Below are 23,981 nucleotides of genomic sequence, written 5' to 3' on the forward strand. Positions count from 1 at the left end.
TGATTTTTAGAGCAACTCTGGTTCATCTATCATCATGAATTGCAGCCAAAATGTTCAAAGTAAAGTAGTATATACAGTGGGGCAAATAAGTTTTTAGTCAACCACAAATTGTGCAAGTTCTCCTACTTGCAAAGATTAGAGAGGCCTGTGATAGTCAACGTGGGTAAACCTCAACAATGAGAGACAGAATGTGGAGAAAAAAAAACATGAAATCACATTATTTGATTTTTAAAGAATTTATTTCCAAATTAAAGTGGAAAATAAGTATTGGCCACCTACAACCAGGCAAGATTTCTGGCTGTCAGAGAGGTCAAACTTCTTCTAACGAGGTCTAACGAGGCTCCACCCGTTACCTGTATTAATAGCACCTGTTTAACTCATTATCGGTATAAAAGACCAGGTGTTTTTCACCTGTCCACAATCTCAGTCAGTCACACTCCAAACTCCACTATGGCCAAGACCAAAGAGCTGTCGAAGGACACCAGAGACAAAATTGTAGACCTGCATCAGGCTGGGAAGACTAAATCCGCAATAGGTAAAACGCTTGGTATAAAGAAATCAACTGTGGGAGCAATTATTAGAAAATGGAAGACATACAAGACCACTGATAATCTCCCTCGATCTGGGGCTCCATGCAAGATCTCACCCCGTGGCGTCAAAATGATCACAAGAACGATGAGCAAAAATCCCAGAACCACACGGGGGGACCTCGTGAATGACCTACAGAGAGCAGGGACCACAGTAAAAAAGGCTACTATCAGTAACACAATGTGCCGCCAGGGACTCAAATCCTGCACTGCCAGACGTGTCCCCCTGCTGAAGAAAGTACACGTCCAGGCCCGTCTGCGTTCGCTAGAGAGCATTTGGATGATCCAGAAGAGGACTGGGAGAATGTGTTATGGTCAGATGAAGCCAAAATAGAACTTTTTGGTGGAAACACAGGTTATCGTTTTTGGAGAGAAAGAATACTGAATTGTATCCGAACAACACCATACCCACAGTGAAGCATGGGGGTGGAAACATCATGCTTTAGGGCTGTTTTTCTGCAAAGGGACCAGGACGACAGATCTGTGTAGAGGAAAGAATGAATAAGGGCCATGTATCGAGAGATTTTGAGTGAAAATCTCCTTCCATCAGCAAGGGCATTGAAGATGAGACGTGGCTGGGTCTTTCAGCATGACAATGATCCCAAACACACAGCCAGGGCAACAAAGGAGTGGCTTCGTAAGAAGCATTTCAAGGTCCTGGAGTGGCCTAGCCACTCTCCACATCTCAACCCCATAGAAAATCTGTGGAGGGAGTTGAAAGTCCGTGTTGCCCAACGACAGCCCCAAAAGATCACTGCTCTAGAGGAGATCTGCATAGAGGAATGGGCCAAAATACCAGCAACAGTGTGTGACAAGCTTGTGAAGACTTACAGAAAACGTTTGGCCTCTGTTATTGCCAACAAAGGGTACATAACAAAGTATTGAGATGAACTTTTGGTATTGACCAAATACTTATTTTCCACCATGATTTGCAAACAAATTCTTTAAAAATCAAACAATATGATTTTCTGTGTTTTTTTTATTGTTTTTTTTACCACATTCTGTCTCTGAGGTTTACCCATGTTGACAATTACAGGCCTCTAATATTTTCAAGTTGGAGAACTTGCACAATTAGTGGTTGACTAAATACTTATTTACCCCACTGTATGTACACTATGTTAGTTTTTAAGAGTAATATATTGCGGTATTTTTTCAGTTCAAGCCGTTAACATGTAAACTTGGGCATTTTTTGCATTAAGCAGCAGAATTATGTTCTTCGCAGCAGGTCATCAGGTGTATTTGGTTGAGTTTTCTTTCGACTACAGAAAGTCACTCGGTCCCACACTCTGGAGGAAGGAAGCGATGTGTTAACGGAGAGCTTTCTCTCTCATACTTCATAAACTTAAGCTTAAGAAAACCATCCATTCTTCCCTGGTATTAGCTTTGGCAGCGAATTGACGAGTTCAGGAAAACAGGAAAAGTCACTTGAATTGTGGACTATTGTTCTGCTCAGATTTAAGAGACAGCATTATATCCTCTGCTCTTAAATTCTACATGCACTTGGAGTCTTTTGGGACATAAAGCATGTGGTTATTTGACTTTTTTTCTACCTGTTGACGGAGCCCGCCGAGGGCCTCGTCCAGCCAGACAAGTCTCCATAGCGACGCCTATGTCACATTTCATCAGAGCGGCCTAAGCGTTTAGGTGCTGTTTCCTTAGTTTTGTCTTGTTTTAGTTTGCCTTTTCATGTTATAACCCTGACCTCAACTTGTTTCTGATCATTCTGCGTTTCCTGTAGGAAGCTCTTAGTGCAACTAACTCAATTCCCAAATCTGTCGTGATCCTCTTCCATCAGCGGCCCTTCCCTCGGCCATATTGACGCTGATGTTCAGTCCGTACCAGAGAGGCATCTACTGTGACGACCAGAGCATCAACTATCCCTACAGGAGAGACACCATCTCCCATGGAGCCATGGCTGCCGTTACCATCACCAGCTCCATAGTCATTGTGAGTAGATGTGGGCAGGTTACAATGAAATAAGGGCTGCCAAGATGAATCCTTAAATACTGTAATTTTCAGACAATAAGCCGCTACTTTTTTCCTTTCCATTTTGAATCCTGCGGCTTAAAGTCGAGTGAGTCTTATTTGTTGATTTATTCGGGTTAATAGGTAACACTTTATTTGACAGGGGCATCATAAGACTGACATAAGACCTTCATAATACTGACATGACACTAGGGGTGTAATGGTACACAAAAATCTCGGTTCGGTACGTACCTCGGTTTTGAGGTTACGGTTCGGTACAGTAAGAAAACAAAATGCAAAATATAAATGTGCTAGTTGTTTTTTACACACCTTTCAACAATAGGAACGTTAGCCTATACAAAGCTAGAATTCTGCTCAAAACGTAGCGGGTATTTAAAGATAATCCAACAACAATTTGCCTTTCAGACCCCGCGTATTGGGCAGCTTTCTTTCTGAAAGAAAGGAGAAAAAAGACGTCCTGTGCTAAAGAGAAAAGCAATCCCAATGACAAAGATTTTGACATGTATTTTACAAATGAAATGCCTCAATTAAACATTTTTTTTTCTTATGAACCGTTTTCAAAAGCTTTATTGGTGGATTTTCTCAAGTTAAAGCGCCACACAGAAATTGATATATTTAATTGTGTAAGCAGGATGTGTGTATTATTCTTATTGTTCAATTACAGGTGTTTTAGCTCATTTAAATTTATTTTATTCAAATGGGCTATTATTTATTTTATCGTGTGTTTATATTTTACAAATATGAATTAGTGTTCATTTATATTGTATATTTTATGTTGTATAACTTTAGTTCCTATGTGAATATTAGTTCCTACTTGTTTTGTTGTGGTTAGGCCTGTTGCAATAACAAATTTTAGTGTGCGATGATTTATCTCATAAATTATTGCGATATGCGATATTATTGCGCACCCCAATTTTTTTTTTTTTATAAACCAATTTACAATAACACCGTGAGAATGCAGTATATATTAATAGATCAAGTACACCCATTTAAACGCGATAAATATTTACTCTTAAATTCAAAAATACTTAAGAAATCACAACTAAAAACAATAGACCATGCCTCTTAAGTAAAAGACAACAATATTAATCCCGCACAAAACACAGAATAATTTAAATGTGTTTTTTTAAGAAAAATAAATAAAATTGCACTTAATAACTAAAGTATTTAGGCAAATGAAAACTTTTCTCCCTCATAGCTTCTGCTATGCTGTTCCGTACGGATGCAACGATTCAGTTAAGTCACGGTTCAGTACAATTTTTGCTACGGGGGGACACGATTTTCGATTCGATTCAATACATTTAATGCTCTGAAAAGAAAATAACAATTGTATTTTTTGTTTCGGGTTTTTTTTTTTTTTTTTTGCTAACGAGCAAAAATTAAATTGCCATCATATAAACATGCATTTTAGTGCATAATATTTATGTGCTTACTTCTTACTGATCTGAAGAAATTTTGTATAAAAGTGCTGAGAACAATCTTTACTGTTTGTAAAGTGAGGCGGGGCACACTGTTGATTGCTACAGCTTGCTTAGCAGCTAGGTTAACTACCGTACATGAGCAAGACATCCTTTGTGGTCCGAATCCATCTGCAGCATTATCTATTGTCATGGATTGATTTGGCCTTCTTAACTTCTCTTCAGTCATGGTGGTTTATAATTCATCGATGTAGTATATGGACTACGTGTCCCATAATCACTTAGTCTGGGCTCACGTAGCCAATGGCATGGGACGTAGCACATCTAGTTTGCTATTTCATGATATCTAGTGTGTGCGCGCATTAAAAAAGTTAGCAAATGCCTCAAAAGTCATGTCTGCTCATTACTGCACAACACCAGCATATGACAATCGACTTTCATAAACAGGACGAGTTTGAAGCACAGTGCTCTTAATTTGCCAATGTTCATCATGTCCGTTGTCAAAGCGAGGTTATTCGTAGCAGCCAAGTCGGTAACAATGTTTTGGCGGACTTCGTTGTAAATATTCTGTGTTGTGCCGATAAATAGCCGGCCCGCGTGAAATGTCACCCCTGACGGGAGCGCCCACACGTCAACAACACCGACACGCCGGAGATGGTCCAAAGTCAATCCGGAGCACTGACGCGGCAGTTATACGTTGAACAATAGGATATAATGGGAACGATTGACTCCGGCGCTATTTTTTGCCGGACCTGGAACGAAGATGAATTTTGCGCAGTTGTTAACAAGGAATCCGAACTTTTAACAGCACGTCTGCTGCACGCGCGCACGCATGTGCACGCGAGGCAAAAAATTGCAGCGGAAAAATTACCGCCTTCATTTTTATTTATCGTGCGATAAATGGAATTATTGCATATTGCGACAGGCTTAGGTTGGAGGGTTTTGTATTGAACACGGGGCGGTGTTGGTTGTTATTATAGCAGAGAAGACAGCAGTAAATCAACAAAGACAAGTCAACTGTGCCCCGATCTACCACTCAAGAGATCTGATGGACTCAAAAAGTGGGTTACGATTGCATATGAGTATGAAAATCGACCGGATCCACCGTATTTTTACACGAGTGACTTCTGGCCCGATCCTAACTACCGGTAGAAGTATTGACGCAGGAGCGCCGCGTCTCGCGTCAAATGATAAACTCTGCCGTTCTTTTCGCGTGCGTCGCGTTGAGCCGCTTCGGGGACGCATCTAATACGTGGCCGCACTGCAACTGGTGTGCATTGGCTGATTGACTTTAACGCCCGCGTTTCACTGCGTTCTCGCGGCGGCCACGTTGTCGCGCCTATTGACGTTTCTGGGTTATACTGTCCTACCGTGTTGGTCATCATTATAGTAGAGAAGACGGAGTAAATATAATCTACACAAATAAACTGTAACCCAATCGACTCACAGCCTCGAAAAGTAAGGGTTATATTACTTCAGAAACTCGTTCGGTACGCGTCCGTTCCGAACTGAGCCGCACGAACCGAAACGGTTCAATACTATTACATGTACCGTTACACCCTTACATGACACTATCGTGGTCATTGACGAATGCTTATGACAGTTGTCATTTAGTGTCATCCGGCAATTTATGTCACTAATTCCATTTATGTCATCCATTCAAAAGTGAGATAACTTGCCGGATAACACAAGATGACATCTGTCATAAGCATTCATTTATGCTCAGGGCAGTGTCATATCATAGTTATGATGGTCTTATGACAGTCTTATGGAGCCACTGTCAAATAAAGTGTTATTTATCTAATTCAATAACTAGCAATTAATGAAACAACTAGAACAGTAACTGAAGAAATAATTGGCACACAATATGAATTTTGATTGACATTTACATTTGTAGCGTTGCAATGCATGCTAGGAGGCCTATTGGATGACAACAGTGTTGACAGCAAGTGGCAACAGAGGTAGACTTTCTCTCCGAAGGGAGGAGTGATGGCTGAATGAAGTTTCTTGAAGCAATGAACCTTTGCTGCCAGTCGGTTCGAAGCTTCATGGGGTTCATATGACAGTCTTATGATGCCACTGTTAAATAAAGTGTTACCAGTTAATATATTTTGGTGTAAATATCCCATGATACAGTGAGGACAGCTGCGGCTTATAGTCCAGTGCGGTTATCTAGGAACTAGTGCTGCAACGATTAATCGATTAACTCGAGTATTCGATTAGAAAAAAATATTCGAATTAAATTTTGTTGCTTCGAGTATTCATTTAATTAAAGTGGCATTTTAATGGTTTATTTTGAAAGTGTTTGCATTTAGTTTTATTGATTAGGGTGGATACACTGCCCTCTGGTCTGCCTCTTTTCACATGGCTGAATCCAACTGCTCCCTGTTAAGACCAACATAAGCTAAGTTTTTGTTTGAGCGAATGTTTTTTAATGCATTCATAATTTAGTTTTAGTTTAGTAAATTTAGTTTTTTTGTGGGAATATGTGTCTGAACCATTTGTGAAGAGTATTGTAAAAAAACTAACTTTTTAAAAAAAACTTTAGCATTTTATAGCATTTAAGCTAGCGAACTTTTTAAATTTAAGTTAGCCAACTGTTCTTTTGTTTTACATAGATCCTCATTTTAAAAAAAACAAAAATTATACCGTTTGAGGCTCTGCTCAGGTATTTTAATTTTTCATGTTCCTTATCCGATTACTCGATTATTCGAACTAAGTAGTCCATTGATTAATTGACTACTAAAATATTCGATAGCTGCAGCCCTACTAGGAACAAATGCCATTTTTCGTGTCAAATTTGGTGGGTGGCGGCTTGTAGTCATGTGCGCTTTATCATCCGAAAATCACGTTAATTGGTAATTTATAGACATTGTTGACCTAAACATTTTTCAAATCCCTACTGGCTGAACCTGACGGCGATGGATGTTCAAGAATCTAATCCATTTGGACTTGAGGGCTGGTAGTGATCTGCCACTCACCCAGTTCAAATGGATTGGACGTCTACCTGTAACAAACTCATTTAAAGTCACAGCAGTATGATTAGATGCCACGTGATTGGACGTCTTTCGTAATCAATAGCACTGAAACAATTAATTTGTCCTTACCTATTGGGATAGGCATAAAACCCTTAAAGAAATCATATAAATTGCAGCTCAGCACCTTGGTTGAAGGACTTATTAGAAAGACTATGTACAGTACATATAAGATGCTGAGTTTGAACAAATGTTGTAAACGCTGCATGGAGAGTAACACATTTTTTTAACGGAAAAAGCAGAACCTTTCCTTTCATATCGTGGGAGAATAAAAGAAAGAGCTTCTCACGTGAATTTTCTGATGCTAACAAGTACTAAAAGGCAGTTTCTTCTGTTGTGCACCTGTGCAATTTTTTGTAATTTAATACACATTTGACAGGCGGGCCTTGTCAAACAAACAAAAAACCATTAAGCCATGTGATTCTTTTTATCCTTAAAAGAAAATTATTTCCCCCTCTTTTTAAAAAATGAATAACACAGAAAAAGAAGTCTGCTCCGTCGCGGGTCACTGGCTGGGCGCCGGTGTATCGGCCGGATGTTGCCTGCTCCGACGGGGGACCTTCCCATGCCCTGGGCTTGGTGGGTCGCTGGGGTCCCATGGCGTGCCGTGCCGGTTGGGGGGCTGTGGCTCGTGGGCCGTGGGGGTGGGCGTGGGGTTGGTGGTGCGCCCCCTCTTGCCATCCATGAAGTCCAGTCGATCGGTGTGTGTGTGGCCCTGGGGACCACCCTGGATCCGGACTGGTGGGTTGCTGGTGGTGGTGTGACTCCTTTCCTGGGCTGCGGGAGGAGGGATGTGCTGGCTGACAACCCCCAACCCCCTGTCCGCCCTCCCTCCCCGGGCTGGCTTGGTGGGGACCGTTGGTGAGCGGCGTCTTCACTCGTCTGCGCGGCTGTCGCGCGCTTGGTGGGGCTCGTGTGCGACTGGATGTGATAGGGCGTGCTCGAGTGGGGGGTCCCGGTGCCGGGATTGGCGATGGGGTGGTGTAGGGTCGGTCGCCAATGGGCTTACACTCACAAGGGATTCACACGATTACTGGGTTCTAGATCACAGAGCTGATTTGTGTACATTCTACCCCTTTCAATCACTTAGCTTATAGACTCCCCCACCCCCGTCCCCCTCTTTCCCTGGTCAACAGGCCCCCCACGGTGTCAACCGGAAATACATCTAGCTGACGATAGCACCAACATATTAGTAGTTAGTGTAGACGTTCAATGGATTTCTTATTGTTGTTTGTGTTTCTTTTCTTTCTTCTCTTGTGTTCCTTTTCTTCTGCTCCCCCATAACGCCTTCCTGTTCGCTGCTTTCTCATAATAAACGAGGTATGTTGAATGATCACAATGGGAGTATGTCTTGCTCAAATTGTTTCACATTAAAATTGTTCAGATCAACCGGGCACTTAGATTTCCATTCTCCGTGTCAAAGAGCTGAACAGGACAGGTTTAAAAAGGGGGAAAAAATGTATATACTGTGTGTGTATATATATATATATATATATATATCTCTTAGGGCTGTCAAAATTATCGTGTTAAAATATTTGACGCAATTAACGCAGATGTCCCGCTCAGACAGATTTAAATGACAGTACAGTGAAACGCTCACTTGTTGTTATGGAGTTTTGCCGCCCTCTGCTGGCGCTTGGGTGCGACTGATTTTATAGGCTTCAGCACCCATGAGCATTGTGTAAGTAATTATTGATATCAACAATGGCGGGCTACTAGTTTATTTTTTGATTGAAAATTTTACAAATTTTATTAAAACGAAAACATGAACAGGGGTTTTAATATAAAATTTCTATAACTTGTACAAACATTTTTCTTTTAAGAACTACAAGTCTTTCTATTTATGGATCGCTTTAACAGAATGTTAATAATGGTAATGCCATCTTGTTGATTTATTGTTATAATAAACAAATGCAGTCCTTATGTAGCGTATGTTGAATGTATATATCCATCTTGTGTCTTATCTTTCCATTCCAGCAATAATTTACAGAAAAAAATGGCATATTTTATAGATGGTTTGAATTGCGATTAATTGCGATTAATTACAATTAATTAATTTTTAAGCTGTAATTAACTCGATTAAAAATTTTAATCATTTGACGCCCCTAATTTTGCACATGCTGAAGGCCTGTTAGGCCCCCAAAGTTTAATGTTGTTCTTGTGGACACAACTTTTAAGTCCTACTCTTCTGTCGGTCGTGAACGAATCCTCTTGAAACTTGGTAGCTACGTGGCATGGGATAGTATCTATTGATCCTCGGACCCTGATTTTTGTTTTGTTTTTGTATTGGAGCTGGTAAATTAATTGCGGTATTATTTGTGCCTGCATTGCCTCTAGGACAAGTTCCATTGAACCGCAGTGGTTCGGTGAATCAGTCTAAGGGGTTCGGTGAAGGTTAAGACTAGCAGGGCCCTATTTATAGATGCTGACTAAATCTACGCAAAATGGCATTTTAGACCAGGTTTTAGTCTGGTTAGTCCACAATTTACAGGCTTTATTCCAATTCTTTCAACTACTAGTCCTCTATGTAATGGGAGGAGAAACGGATTTGCTCAGTGGAAGGGTGACTCTCACTTGGTATGAGGAAGGACAACAGACTTACAGCACTTACTTGACAGACACGACGGCGTTAGCACTTGTATAGAGAACTAGATGCGAAATGATAGACTCGCCGGTGTTAGTAAACGGCCGCCATCTTAAAGCAGTAGACTTCGGAGGAAGGCTCTGTTGTAGAGAACCTTCCGAGCGAAACTAAGTAACTTTTTATCTAAAATACTCCAAAATCGGCAAAATCTTGACTTGAATATCTTTAAATGATTAAACAGTTTTAAAACTTTGACATGTTTAAAGTAGACAGAAGGGAACTGAACTAATGCAGTAACGGGAGCAATTTTAATAACTTTGACGGTTGATTCACAACATTAAATAACAATAAATAACCAAACATAGGAAAGTGTTGTTATTTTAAAAAAAAAATGTTTTAAGGCGGGGTTGTGAAAAAAAAAACATGAAAGGTAACACCAGTTACAAGTAACTTACTACTCTTACATTCACGTAACTGAGTTGCTAACTCAATTACTTCATGGGAGAAGTAATTTGTACCTAATTAATTACTTTTAAAAGTAAGATTAACAATACTGGCAGTCATACATTGAAATCTCAAGGGTTTGTAGGTAGCATTGAGAAAAATGTTTGACACTTGTGCTCAGATCACGACCGGCGAGGCCTATCTGGTGCACACCAAGCGTCTGCGCTCCAACTCCCAATTCAACCAGTACCTGTCGGCGCTCTACAAGGTAGTGGGCACCTTCCTGTTCGGGGCAGCCGTCAGCCAGTCGCTCACCGACCTGGCCAAGTTTACCATCGGACGACCCAGACCCAACTTCTTGGCGGTGTGCGCCCCCGCCAGCTGCAGCGGCTATGTGCTGCGCATCAACTGTACCGGCAGCCCACGTAACGTCACTGAGTCCAGGTGGGCCAGCTGTAAATCTCTAGATTTTTTAGAATACAGTTCCATAGTCTATAAGTTATGAGACACAATATGCAAAAATGTGCCATTTTGCCTTCAGAAAACTAGATTTTCAAAAATGTGCCGTCTTATTCATGTATTTTCTGGCTGTTATTTTAAAAATAAAATAAATAAAAGGAGATAGTACCTTCTCTCATAGCACCGTCTAACTCTTTGTATTACTCGAACACGCCCAATATAAAATAAATAGCACTTCCAGTTGTGGTCAAAAGTTTACATACACTTGTGAAGAACATAATGTCATAGCTCTCTTGAGTTTCCAGTTATTTCTACAACTCTGATTTTTCTCTGATAGAGTGACTGGAACAGATACTTCTTTGTCACAAAAAGCATTCATGAAGTTTGGTTCTTTTATGACTTTATTATGGGTGAACAGAAAAAAAGTGATCAAATCTGCTGGGTCAAAAATATACATACAGCAGCGCTAATATTTGGTAACATGTCCCTTGGCCATTTTCACTTCAATTAGGCGCTTTTGGTAGCCATCCACAAGCTTCTGGCAAGCTTCTGGTTGAATCTTTGACCACTCCTCTTGACAGAATTGGTGCAGTTCAGTTAAATTTGATGGCTTTGGACTTGTTTCTTCAGCATTGTCCACAAGTTCTCAATGGGGTTTAAGTCAGGACTTTGGGAAGGCCATTCGAAAACCTTAATTCTAGCCTGATTTAGCCATTCCATTACCACTTTTGATGTGTGTTTGGGGTCATTGTCCTGTTGGAACACCCAACTGCGCCCAAGACCCAATCTTCGGGCTGATGACGTTAGGTTATCTTGAAGAATTTGAAGGTAATCCTCCTTCTTCATTATCCCATTTACTGTGTAAAGCACCAGTTCCATTGGTAGCAAAACAGCCTCACAGCATAATACTACCACCACCGTGCTTGACGGTGGGCATGGTGTACTTGGGGTTAAAGGACTCACCTTTTCTCCTCCAAACATATTGCTGGGCATTGTGGCTAAACAGCTCGATTTTTGTTTCGTCTGACCACAGAACTTTCCTCCAGAAGGTCTTATCTTTGTCCATGTGATCAGCAGCAAACTTCAGTCGAGCCTTAAGCCTTCTTGCACGGCAGCCTCTCAGTCCATGGAGATGCAAAACACGCTTGACTGTGGACACTGACACCTGTGTTCCAGCAGCTTCTAATTCTTGGCAGATCTGCTTTTTGGTGATTCTCGGTTGAATCTTCACCCTCCTGACCAATTTTCTCTCAGCAGCAGGTGATAGCTTGCGTTTTCTTCCTGATCGTGGCAGTGACAAAACAGTGCCATGCACTTTATGCTTACAAACAATTGTTTGCACTGTTGCTCTTGGGACCTGCAGCTGCTTTGAAATGGCTCCAAGTGACTTTCCTGACTTGTTCAAGTCAATGATTCGCTTTTTCAGATCCATGTATGTATATTTTTGACCCAGCAGATTTGATCACTTTTTCTGTTAACCCATAATAAAGTCATAAAAGAACCAAACTTCATGAATGTTTTTTGTGACAAAGAAGTATCTGTTCAAATCACTCTATCGGAGAAAAATCCGAGTTGTAGAAATAACTGGAAACTCAAGAGAGCCATGACATTATGTTCTTCACAAGTGTATGTAAACTTTTGACCACAACTGTATACCATAGTTTAAAGAAAACAAGCAGAATATAGGGCATAAGGGATAAACAACGCTTTATCAAGGAAGCCCAGCACGTGCGTCATACAACTGACTGAGCAAGACTGACGCACCAACTCTCGCAGTCAGTTCTCCCGGACAGTCCAGAACAAATGGCGGGACGCTCTGTCTCAACACAAGGAACACCGGAGAATGCCCGATATCCAACTGATAAGACTCCAAGAGCCCCTTTGGCGCTGAGGTGGGACAATCCACAACCTTTGTTGCCCTGACAACAGTAACTCCCGAATCCTCCTGTCTAATCCGCAAACAGACAATAATCCCAAACACACCCTTCTTCCAGCCTACGGCCTGCCCCGCGACAGCCTTTAAAGACTGAATGTTTAAAGTGCGTACGACAGGATAAAAAAAGTCTTAAATAGTATTACTATGTGAATTAAAATAATATTTTGAGACGATTCGACTATATACAACAATTTGGCAAAGCGCAGATGACGAGAAATTAGTGTTTTAATCCGCCGTCTAGCCACGCCTACCATTAGGGCTCTAGCGTCCCCAACAGGTGGATGACGTCAGCGGGGGAATGGTTTCATATGATTTAGTGTGCAGTCCATTGAGGGGGAATTATTCATAATGAGGAAAATGCGACAAAGAAATCCACAAAATGTCATTGTTTCAGTCTCTCTACTCCAATATTTTTAAAGGATATTCTTTTTATCAAAGAATTTTTCCCAATTGCTAGATAAATGGTACGGTCATGACAAATAACAATCTTGTGCTAAATGGAATATGAAATAATAAAAATGCATTTATTCAGTACAATATGGCAAAATTACTCCATAATGGACAAAACTGTTGACTTCACCTTTACTGTTGAACCTCCCGAACGCTATATTATCAGGCTTTTGACATTTCCCTGCCCCTCGGCTTCTGAGAATGTAAGCAAACCAAGAGGCGGGACAGATAGCCGACATGCTAACCCGAACCCAGGGACGTCTCAAAGTCCTATTTTCGCTTTTCCAAGCGAAAAATCACACAAAACTAACCCAGATCATGTCACACTGCCGCGGGGTTGTCGATTGTCTTCGCCGATCGGCAACCTGCCCGGCGTAGAGCAAGTTACAGCTCGTTCCCCTGCTACTACGGACAGGAGAGCTCGCCGGGGAAGCAGCTGGAGAGTACCGCCTGACAAACCGGCCGATGTCGGAGGAACGGGTAGCTGCCACATGGTCAACATGAATGTAATCAAAAAATAATGCTTTACTACACGGCGACAACGTAAACAAATAGCGACGTGCAGCTGTTATGCAGCCAACATGACAAACAGAATGTGTCTTTTCTATCTGCCCATCCATGATGAAACATAAGTAAATAGTCCTTTATTTAAAGAAAGTTTGTCGTGTTTTACTTTGTAATAGCTGTATTTGCGACTATTTTTAACACAAAGTTGCAATTTCTGATGGGGTGGGAAATTTGACAGAACACCGGGCACATGAAGAGGGCAATAAACAGAGTACATAAACAGAGGGGATGTGCGACAAGTTGCCGGTATCGTCGGCCGAGTGGACAAGGAGCATGTCAGCCACAAAATGCAAGCCACCTACGTATTAAAATGATCACAGTATTTGACATAATACAAAACATGATGTTTACTTACTTCCTCGTAAGTCCCATGGTCCTACAGGCTTGTTTTGGCCAATATCCATCAGTGAATTTTGAAACCCCAAAAAGGCTCACATGCCTCTTCCTCGTACAGCGAGATTTTTCTGCAGCCGTTTGGCTGGCATAATGCGAAAAATAAATTAATTAGTCCGCAAAATCAGCTGAATCCTTAGTCCTTCTCATACAACAGTACGGCTGTATAGTGAAGAGGACTCCTTCTACTGTACAGGTCACAGCGCCCTCTTTCTCAACTGGAGACTGGAGCCAGAAGTCACTCATGTTCATGGCGCGGGATTAAAAAAAACTAAATAAATATAGTGATCTCCTCCACACACATCCAAGCGGTCCATTTGGTTCAGGAGCATAAAATGCCACGGAAAATATGAATATGCTTTTTGCTGTCATAGGCAGTTTAACTAATCGCTGTCATTTTTTCTCTGGAATCTTTTGTTGACTTCTGATATGGTGACGTTGGAACGAGGTGGTCTCCTCGCCCGAGTCTGTTTCGCCTTTCTGTTTGATCACTGTCGATCTGAATAAATTGTCAACTTGTTCTCGGTGAGCCTTCTTTAAACCTTTCAAAATTGAGTCAGTACAAAGGGTTAAGACTAAGGTGAACGCGCAGAGTTTGGCCTTCTGGCCGAATTGTCGGGTCCCACCGGCCCGGGTCGTTGGAGCTTCGTCAGCGCGGGTCTGGCGGTTCGGCTGGCACGGCTCCGGCGGACTGACTAGAAGGTCAGATTCCTTCAATATCAAATCAAGCAGAGAGAATGGCACATTTGCGTATATTGTCTCATTTGAGTTATTATTTATTTATTTTTTTTAAATGAATGTGTGAAAGAATGTGCTATGGCCTTATGGTAATGCTGGCGTTTGTCTTTTTTCAGGTTGTCCTTCTACTCTGGCCACTCGTCGTTCGGCATGTACTGCATGCTCTTCCTCTCTGTGAGTTTTCACCGCAACCACGCAACTGCACATACAGTTGGGCAAATAAGTATTTAGTCAACCACTAATTGTGCAAGTTCTCCCACTTGAAAATATTAGAGAGGCCTGTAATTGTCAACATGGGTAAACCTCAACCATGAGAGACAGAATGTGGAAAAAAAAAACAGAAAATCACATTGTTTGATTTTTAAAGAATTTATTTGCAAATCATGGTGGAAAATAAATATTTGGTCAGTACCAAAAGTTCATCTCAATACTTTGTTATGTACCCTTTGTTGGCAATAACGGAGGCCAAACATTTTCTGTAACTCATCACAAGCTTTTCACACACTGTTGCTGGTATTTTGGCCCATTCCTCCATGCAGATCTCCTCTAGAGCAGTGATGTCTTGGGGCTGTCGTTGGGCAACACGGACTTTCAACTCCCTCCACAGATTTTCTATGGGGTATCTCTTTTCATTTTTATGCTGATGACCTGCAGCTGTATCTCCCCCTGAGACCCAACGAACAAACTGCTCTCACTAAATTAATGGAGTGCATATCTGATGTGAAGCAGTGGCTAGCGCAAAACTTTTTACATCTTAACGAAAGCAAAACTGAATATATTACTTTTGGCACACCTTCTATGTTAAATGCCCTTGAGCCCAACCCTGGCACTCTGGCTCCCTTTTTTAAAACACATGTTAAAAATCTCGGAATGATATTCGATTGCAGGCTCAACTTTGAAAAACAGATTAGTTCTGTTGTAAGAGCAAGTTTTTTCCAGCTCCGTCTCCTGGCCAAAGTGAAGCCTTTTCTTACTCGCCACGACTTGGAAAAAGCAATTCACGCTTTTATAAGCTCAAGGCTGGATTACTGCAACGCTCTTTATGTTGGTCTTCCCAAATCCTCAGTTTCTCGTCTCCAACTTGTTCAAAATGCTGCTGCTCGATTTTTAACAGATACACCTAGACGTGAACATATTACCCCCGTGCTATCATCGCTCCACTGGCTTCCAGTCCATTTTAGAATTTAAACTTTTACTGTTTGTTTTTAATTCTATGATTGGCCAGGCTCCTTCTTACTTATCAGAAATTTTAACCATCCATAACTCTGGCAGGAGTCTTCGCTCTACCGGCCAACTTCATTTGCAAGTCCCAAGGTCCAAACTCAAACAGTGGGGAGACCGATCTTTTGCGGTTGCTGCACCCAGGTTATGGAATAGTCTTCCCCCGGAAATCCGCACCACTACAAATTTGGGCCTTTTTAAATCTCGTTTAAAGACACACCTTTTTAGACTCGCCTTTCCCCAAGATTAGTTTAGCCTGGTTTTATTTCTTTAGGGTTTTTAATGTTTTCGGATTTTATCTGTTTTATTGTTTTGTTTGCTGTCTGACTAATCGTGATGCGATGGTTCGTTTTTTTTCTTTTCTTTTCTTCCTAATGTCATTGTATAACACTTTCCTGCCTTTTATTTACTATGTGCCATGTTTGTCTTTGTTGTAAAGCACTTTGGGGACCTTTCGGGTTTTGTAAAGGGCTATATAAATAAATTTGATTTGATTTTGATTTGATTTGATATGGGGTTGAGATCTGGAGACTGGCTAGGCCACTCCAGGAACTTGAAATGCTTCTTACGAAGCCACTCCTTTGTTGCCCTGACTGTGTGTTTGGGATCATTGTCATGCTGAAAGACCCAGCCACGTCTCATCTTCAATGCCCTTGCTGATGGAAGGAGATTTTCCCTCAAAATCTCTCGATACATGGCCCCATTCATTCTTTCCTCTACACAGATCAGTCGTCCTGGTCCCTTTGCACAAAAACAGCCCCAAAGCATGATGTTTCCACCCCCATGCTTCACAGTAGGTATGGTGCGAGTATTCTTTCTCCTCTAAACACAAGAACCTGTGTTTCTACCAAAAAGTTCTAACACATTCTCCCAGTCCTCTTCTGGATCATCCAGATGCTCTCTAGCGAACCGCAGACGGGCCTGGACGTGTACTGGCTTCAGCGGGGGGACACGTCTGGCAGTGCAGGATTTGAGTCCCTGGCGGCGCATTGTGTTACTGATAATAGCCTTTTGTTCCCGTGGTCCCAGCTCTCTGTAGGTCATTCACTAGGTCCCCCCGTGTGGTTCTGGGATTTTTGCTCACCATTCTTATTATCATTTTGACGCCATGGCGTGAGATCTTGCATGGAGCCCCAGATCGAGGGAGATTGCAGTGGTCTTGTATGTCTTCCATTTTCTAATAATTGCTCCCACAGTCGAATTCTTTACACCAAGCGAAGAGTGAAGAGTTACAGAAAACGTTTGGCCTCCGTTATTGCCAACAAACGGTACATAACAATGTATTAAGATGAACTTTTGGTTGACCAAATACTAATTTTCCACCATGATTTGCAAATAAATTCTTTAAAAAACAAACTGATTTTCTGTTTTTTTTTTTTTTTCCCCACATTCTGTCTCTCATGGCTGATGTTTACCCATGTTGACAATTACAGGCCTCTCTAATCTTTTCAAATCGGAGAACTTGCACAATTGGTGGTTGACTAAATACTTATTTTCCCCACTGTATGCACGCGCTGACTGTGAGACGCTTGTGTTTAGCTGTACGTGCAGGCTCGCATGCAAGGCAAATGGACGCGTCTGGTGCGTCCCACCATCCAGTTTTTCCTGGTGGCCTTCTCCGTGTACGTGGCTTATACGCGAGTGTCCGACTACAAGCACCACTGGAGTGATGTGCTGGTAGGACTCCTGCAGGGGGCGCTTATTGCTGTTCTCACTGTGAGTATGGCACAATATCACACTTGGTTTCACGTCACACTTAATCGAGTCCTCATTGAATTCGTTGGCGACTCTAGACGTCCAATCCATTTTGACTGGGAGAGGCTGGCATGTAATGATGGATCTAAAACACCACCATACACAGCCAGTGCTCCGAGTTTAAAAGAATTGGATATCTATTGTTTTCAATGACAGGCAATGGGTTAAAGCATGGGTGTCCAAACCTGTCCTCAAGGACCACTGTGGGTCCTGGTTTTTGTTCCTACCAATCGAGCACAGACCGTTTAACCAATAAAGTTTGTGCTAAAACAAGCAGCACCTGACTGCAATCAACTGATTACACTTGTGGGACACCAGATTGGTGAAAGGTTGTCCTCATGATGGGTTTGAACAAAAATCTGCACCCACTGCGGCCCTATGTGGAATAGTTTGGACACCACTGGGTTAAAGCAACACGTCAATTTTAGCGACGCTGGTGGACAAAAGCGGTAGTGTTTTGCCTTGAAGTGTGTACGACAGGAGAAAAAGTCTTAAATAGAATTATTATGTGAATTAGAATCATATTTTGAGAAGATTCAACTATATACAACCATTTAGCAAAGCGCAGATGACGAGAAATTAGTCTTTTAATCTGCCGGTTAGCCACGCCTACCATTATAGGGCTCTAGCATCCCATACAGGTGGATGACGTCAGCAGAGTAATGATTACATCTGATTAAGTATGCAGCCCGTTGAGGGGGAATTATTCAGAACAAGGAAAACGCGACGAAGAGAGACGCAAAATGTCATTGTTTCAGTCTCTTTAGTCCAATATTTTTATATGCTTTTTATCCAAGTATTTTTCCCCAATAGCTAAATAAATGGCATGATCATGACAAATAACAGTCTTGTGCTTAATGGAATATAAAATAATAAAAATGCATTTATTCAGGACGACATGGCAAAATAACTCCACAATGGTCAAAACTGTCGACTTCACCTTTACTGTCGCACCTCCCGAACGATATTTTATGCCACATAAATCGGGCTTATGTCATTTCCCTTCCCTTGCTTTGGAGAATGTAAACAAACCAATAGGCGTGACAGCTAGCTGACATGCTAACCCAAACCGAGTAATGTTTCAATGTCTTCGAAACGGAAAATCGCACATGACTAGCCCAGATCATTTCACATGACGACTGGGTTCTCGATTGTCTTTGCCGATCGGCAACCCGCCCGGCTGCGAACAAGTTAGAGCTCATCGTTCCCCTCCTGAGGGCAGAGGGCTCGTTTGCGGGGAAGCACCTGGACAATGTCCGCCGGACAAACCGGCCGACGTCGGAGGAGTGTGTAGCTGCCAAATGGTTAACACAAATATGGCAAAATAATGCTGCACTACACGGCAAATTCGTAAACAGCGAGAGATTCATAGAAGTATGTGTATGAGAAGAGCTTTTTACATGCCCATCCATGATCAAACGTAAGTAGTCCTTTATTTAAAGAAAGTTTGTAGTGTTTACTTTGTAATCGCTGTATTCGTGTCTATTTTTAACACAAAGTTGCAATTTCTGATCAGTTGGAAAATTTGACAAAACACCGGGCACATCAAGAGGGCAATAAGCCGAGTATAGTGCTCTCCCGGCAGGGGATGTGCGACAAGCCGCCGGTCGTCAGCCAAGGGGACAAGGAGCATGTCAGCCACAAAATGCAAGCCACCTACATATTAAAATGATCCCAGTGTTTGACATAATACAAAACACGATGTTTACTCACTTCCTCGTAAGTCCCATGGTCCTACAGCAGTAGGGCTTGTTTTGGCCAATATCCATCAGTGAATTTTGAAACCCCAAAAAGGCTCACACGCCTCGTCCTCGTACAGCGAAATTTTTCTGCAGCCGTTTGGCTGGCATAATGCGAAAAATAAATGAAGTAGTCCGCAAAATCAGCTGAATCCTTAGTCCTTCTCATACAACAGTACGGCTGTATAGTGAAGAGGACTCCTTCCCCAGTACACGTCACAGCGCCCTCTTCCTCAATGCAAGACCGAAGCCGGAAGTCTCTCATTTCGTAGCGCAGGATTTAAAAAATTGAATAAATAGGGCTGTCAAAATTAATGCGTTAACAGACGGTAATTAATTTTTTAAATGAATCACGTTAAAATATTTAACGCAATTAACGCATGCGCGGAACGACCCACTCAAGCATTGCCCCGAACAGACTACAATGGCGCCGTTTGAAGTATATGCTATATATGCTAAGGCAAGCAAGTGGAGTGGACGCAGGTGTTACCGGCACCCGCCAAGGGGTCCGCTGTTATTTTCAATGTGGCCCGACATTGGCAGATTGAGCAGTGAGGAAGAAAGTGGTCGAGCGAGAGAGGGAGCGAGAGAGTAGAGAAAATGCGCAGTTAGCGCAGGCTCAAGTGCTATGTCCCCCACATGCTTTTGTTTTGTTAATAATAGTACCCACAAAAAGCCATCCAGCGCCTCTCGGTGTTTATACGTACGCCGCCGTCTTCCTCAGGAGGAAATCGAATGAACCGAACCGGCCGACGACAACGAGCCAACATGAATCGAAGAATAACTGGCGATGATCTTTTTCTTAACACCATGTATTGTACTCAACGCAGAGAAGATATACCATTTGCAGCAACCACTGAGACTCATGGTTGCTCAAATTCCCATCATACATTTGGGCAATTAAGAACATCTAAGTCGCTACAGTATCATTTAGTGAAAGCACAACAAAAATAATATTCCTATCTTTCAAAAATAAAATAATGTTCACAAAAAGAAAAGCGCTCAATGCAAAGAGACCTGGCATTCCCAATCAAAATAGCTATGCAAAATAATACTCTATTCAAACATTAAGTTTAGCTCAACAAATACACTAGATGGCAATATTTAGTCACAATATACAAACTATAAAAATTACTATAACTTGTACTTATTTATCTTTTAAGAATTACAAGTCTTTCTATCCGTGTATCCCTTTCACAGAAAGAATGTTAATGTTAATGCCGTCTTGTGGATTTATTGTTATAATAAACAAATACAGTGCTTATGTACAGTATGTTGAATTTATATGTCCGTCTTATCTTTCCATTCCAACAATAATTTACAGACAATTATGGCATATTTTAGAGATGTTTTGAATTGCGATTAATTGTGATTAATTATGATTAATTCATTTTTAAGCTGTGATTAACTCGATTAAAAATTTTAATCGTTTGACAGCCCTAAAATATATCGATCGCTTCTTCACACACTGGAGCATAAAATACCGCGTGTATTATGAAATAAACATGCTTTCGTGTCACAGGCACTTTAAGAATGAGTGTGTTTCCCATGTGGACCAGCGCACACCCGCACAGTGTTGTAAAATCATCAATTAATCAAAAATTTATCTCCCGGTCGTCTGCAGATGGATTGAACAAAATTTGTTTCCAGCAGCTGTGTGAAGGATGAATAGTAATAAGGTAATGAATCCAGTTGTGACTAAACAATAGCATATGACGGTTAGCAAACGTGTCTGAGTGGCTGAGTGTAAGGCTTTAGCCAATTAAAAAAATGCTCCAAAGGCTGCCAAAATTCACTACTCAATTTACGCTGCCTTTTATCTCTCTATATCGGTAAAACGGCGCCATTACAGATTGAGCGCAACAATGCGTGAGTGGGTCGTACAGCGCATGTTAAATATTTTAACGTGATACATTTTTTATAAAATTAATTACCGCCGTTATCGGGATAAATTTGATAACCCTACCATAAGCCTAAACTAAAGACTGTGGATGAGTGTAACATGTATGTAACGTTAAATACAATTAGAAAATAATTTAATTAAAAAATATATATATATTAAAAAAAGGCATGGCCGATATTTTTTTGCCGATTCCGATACTTTGAAAATGACGTGATCGGACATGTCTAGTTAAAACATCCATAAAATTCTAATTATTGAGGTCTTTTCAAAGGTTGACGTAAGCATGAGTAGCTATGAGAAGAACTAAAACCTCATTGAGTATATATATATATATATTTTATTTATTTTTGTTTAATTCCACGCGCAGGTGAAGTACGTCTCAGACTTTTTCAAGCAGCGCGGCGAGCCGGCGTGCACGCGGACCGACGTGGCGGACGGCGTGCGTCTGGAGCGTAAACCCAGCCCGCAGCGCACTAACCACATCAGCTACACGCCACCCGTATGACGGGCCCGCCATTTCATGTCCGCAACCACTGGCTGGAACTCTTCCAGTCCCTTCCACCAAGCAACACTTTTGTATTTCTAGAAATAAGAGTGAAATGTGAATGTGTTGTCTTATTATGTGCAATGACGCTTGTTTGGAGGATGATGCTGTGACTTGATGGAAAAACGTGTGAAAAATTCAAACAAACTTTTTCATTTTTATTTAGGAGGAGACTGTTGCTGCTTCACCACTAAAAGCTTTTACAAGCAGACCACTCGCTGCTTAAGCTAACACATTTTTATATACAGTATTTTTTTTTTCAATGATTACTACTGTACCTTTAAATAAACTGTGCTGTTATTTTTAACAATGCTGTAGCAGTTTTTCTCTTTAAAAAAAAAAAAAAAAAATCTTTAGCTGCTATTGACAACGATAGATTTGAACTGAGAGGACTGGCAGCGAATGAACAGTTAAATGTTCAAATGGATTGGATGTTTACTAGTGAAAAACTAATTTAAATTCACAGCAGAAGGACGGGAAGAGCCACGTGATTGGATGTTTATTATCGCACCAAAAGAGTCAAATGTTTTTAAATACATTTTTCTGTTTTGCTTTTTTTTTTACCTTTATAAAAAAAAATTTTTTAAAAAGGTTTGGGACCATTTTTAGGTCAACAATATATGGCGGAAAACACAAGACTGAAAAAGCAGTTTCTGCTCTTGCACTCCTCTTTAAAAGAAACTGCTGTGTTTTAAGCCAAAACAACTGTTGTGTTTGATAGAACAATATGCCTATATGCTGCCATAGCAGATTCATGGCGCATTAAGCCCACGAACTATTTTTAATTTGTAAGTTTTACCCTGGAAACCCCCTTTTACAGACGTCGCGCAACCGCTTTTGTTTCAACCCAGCCATAAAACGAAGGTAGTTAATTATATTTATTATTCAAAATGTCTCGTTTTTAGCTTAGAATCACTAATTGATGTCTCATGTTCCATTAAAAAAAAAAAGAAAAAAAAAAGACTTTAAACATTTATTCACTCACATATTTTAAACTTTTAAACAAATTATGTCACAATGAAAAAAATTTCAACCACCATTGACTTGCGCTAGCTCAGCCACTCCGGAGCCCTGAAACTAACACTCCAACGACTAATTAAACCCCCGCTAACTTGAAGATTAAGCCTAATGTCAAAAATTCTGAACTCCTAGCCGTTAAAATGCTGTAAAAGTTGTAAAGCAATAAAACAACAAAAACAAATGAAATGAACAAGAATCCTACAAAGTATTTCATAATGCATGCAATATAGGCCAAAAGTTTGGAGACACCTCAAGGGTGGATACTTTGAAGAATGTAGAATATAAAACCTGTTTTCAAGTACATAATTCCTCATGTTCATTCATAGTTTTAATATTTTCAGTGAGAATTTACAATAGTAGTGAAAATATATAAAAAGCACAAATGATGTGGTCTGTCCAAACTTTTGACTTTTTGACACCCCCCCCACACACACACAAAAAAGTCACACTCCGCCTATGGTTACAAACTATAACTATAAAATGTACGTAAAGGCTGCTTACAAACTGTAAAAGTGCTGGCTGTCTCGTTACCTGATGGCTTTGTTTCGATTTTTGTCACGTTTTGCTGTAATTCCAAGTGGTTCCTTGAATTAGGTGTAGAGTTATTAGCGGTCGACTGCCCTTTTGAGCCAGCGCAAAGTTTGCGACGCACGGAGATATTTTTGGTCATCTTTCTTGGAGAGAAATGTGAAATCATGGCAGTATGTCCAATAAGCAAATGCAGCCGTTTGTGGTTCTTCTCCTACGTCTTCCACTGTTAGCATACTGAGAGGTAGCTAGTTGTTTGTTGGCCGCCAACAGCGCTCATAGCATGGTAATACACGTGACCCGTTATTTTTTTTTCACCGATGAGAAAACGTGACATCCGATGCCACTGCCAAACTCAAGAGCAATATTTTCTATTCAGATTCTCTTCGTACATGGCTACAGTATTCTTTATTCTACATTCAGTGGGGAGAACAAGTATTTGATACACTGCCGATTTTGCTGGTTTTCCCACTTGCAAAGCATGTAGAGGTCTGTAATTTGTATCATAAGTTCTCTTCAACTGTGAGGGACGGAATCTAATACAAAAAAACAGAAAATCACATTATATGATTTTTAAATAATAAATTTGCATTTAATTGCATGAAATAGGTATTTGATACATCACAAAAATCGAACTTAATATTTGGTACAGAAACCTTTGTTTGCTATTACAG

General features: G+C 40.9%; 1 protein-coding gene across 2 annotated transcripts in view; it reads left to right on the forward strand.

Annotated features, from left to right (window-relative positions):
- LOC130931343 (phospholipid phosphatase 2-like) overlaps positions 1-22,932 on the forward strand; it is a 46,537-nt gene extending 23,605 nt beyond the window's left edge. Inside the window, exons 3-7 of one of the 2 annotated variants that reach the window (XM_057860066.1) lie at positions 2,383-2,534; positions 10,236-10,498; positions 14,714-14,771; positions 17,358-17,534; positions 21,583-22,074. In XM_057860066.1, the coding sequence (XP_057716049.1) occupies positions 2,383-2,534; positions 10,236-10,498; positions 14,714-14,771; positions 17,358-17,534; positions 21,583-21,720 (788 nt within the window). In that variant the 3' untranslated portion in view covers positions 21,721-22,074. Of the gene's footprint in view, positions 1-2,382; positions 2,535-10,235; positions 10,499-14,713; positions 14,772-17,357; positions 17,535-21,582 lie in introns of both variants that reach the window. The other variant, XM_057860067.1, reaches the window with a different exon arrangement.
- Positions 22,933-23,981: the final 1,049 nt, after the last annotated feature.

The sequence above is a fragment of the Corythoichthys intestinalis genome, chromosome 15 (assembly GCF_030265065.1).
Source record: "Corythoichthys intestinalis isolate RoL2023-P3 chromosome 15, ASM3026506v1, whole genome shotgun sequence".
NCBI lineage: Eukaryota > Metazoa > Chordata > Actinopteri > Syngnathiformes > Syngnathidae > Corythoichthys > Corythoichthys intestinalis.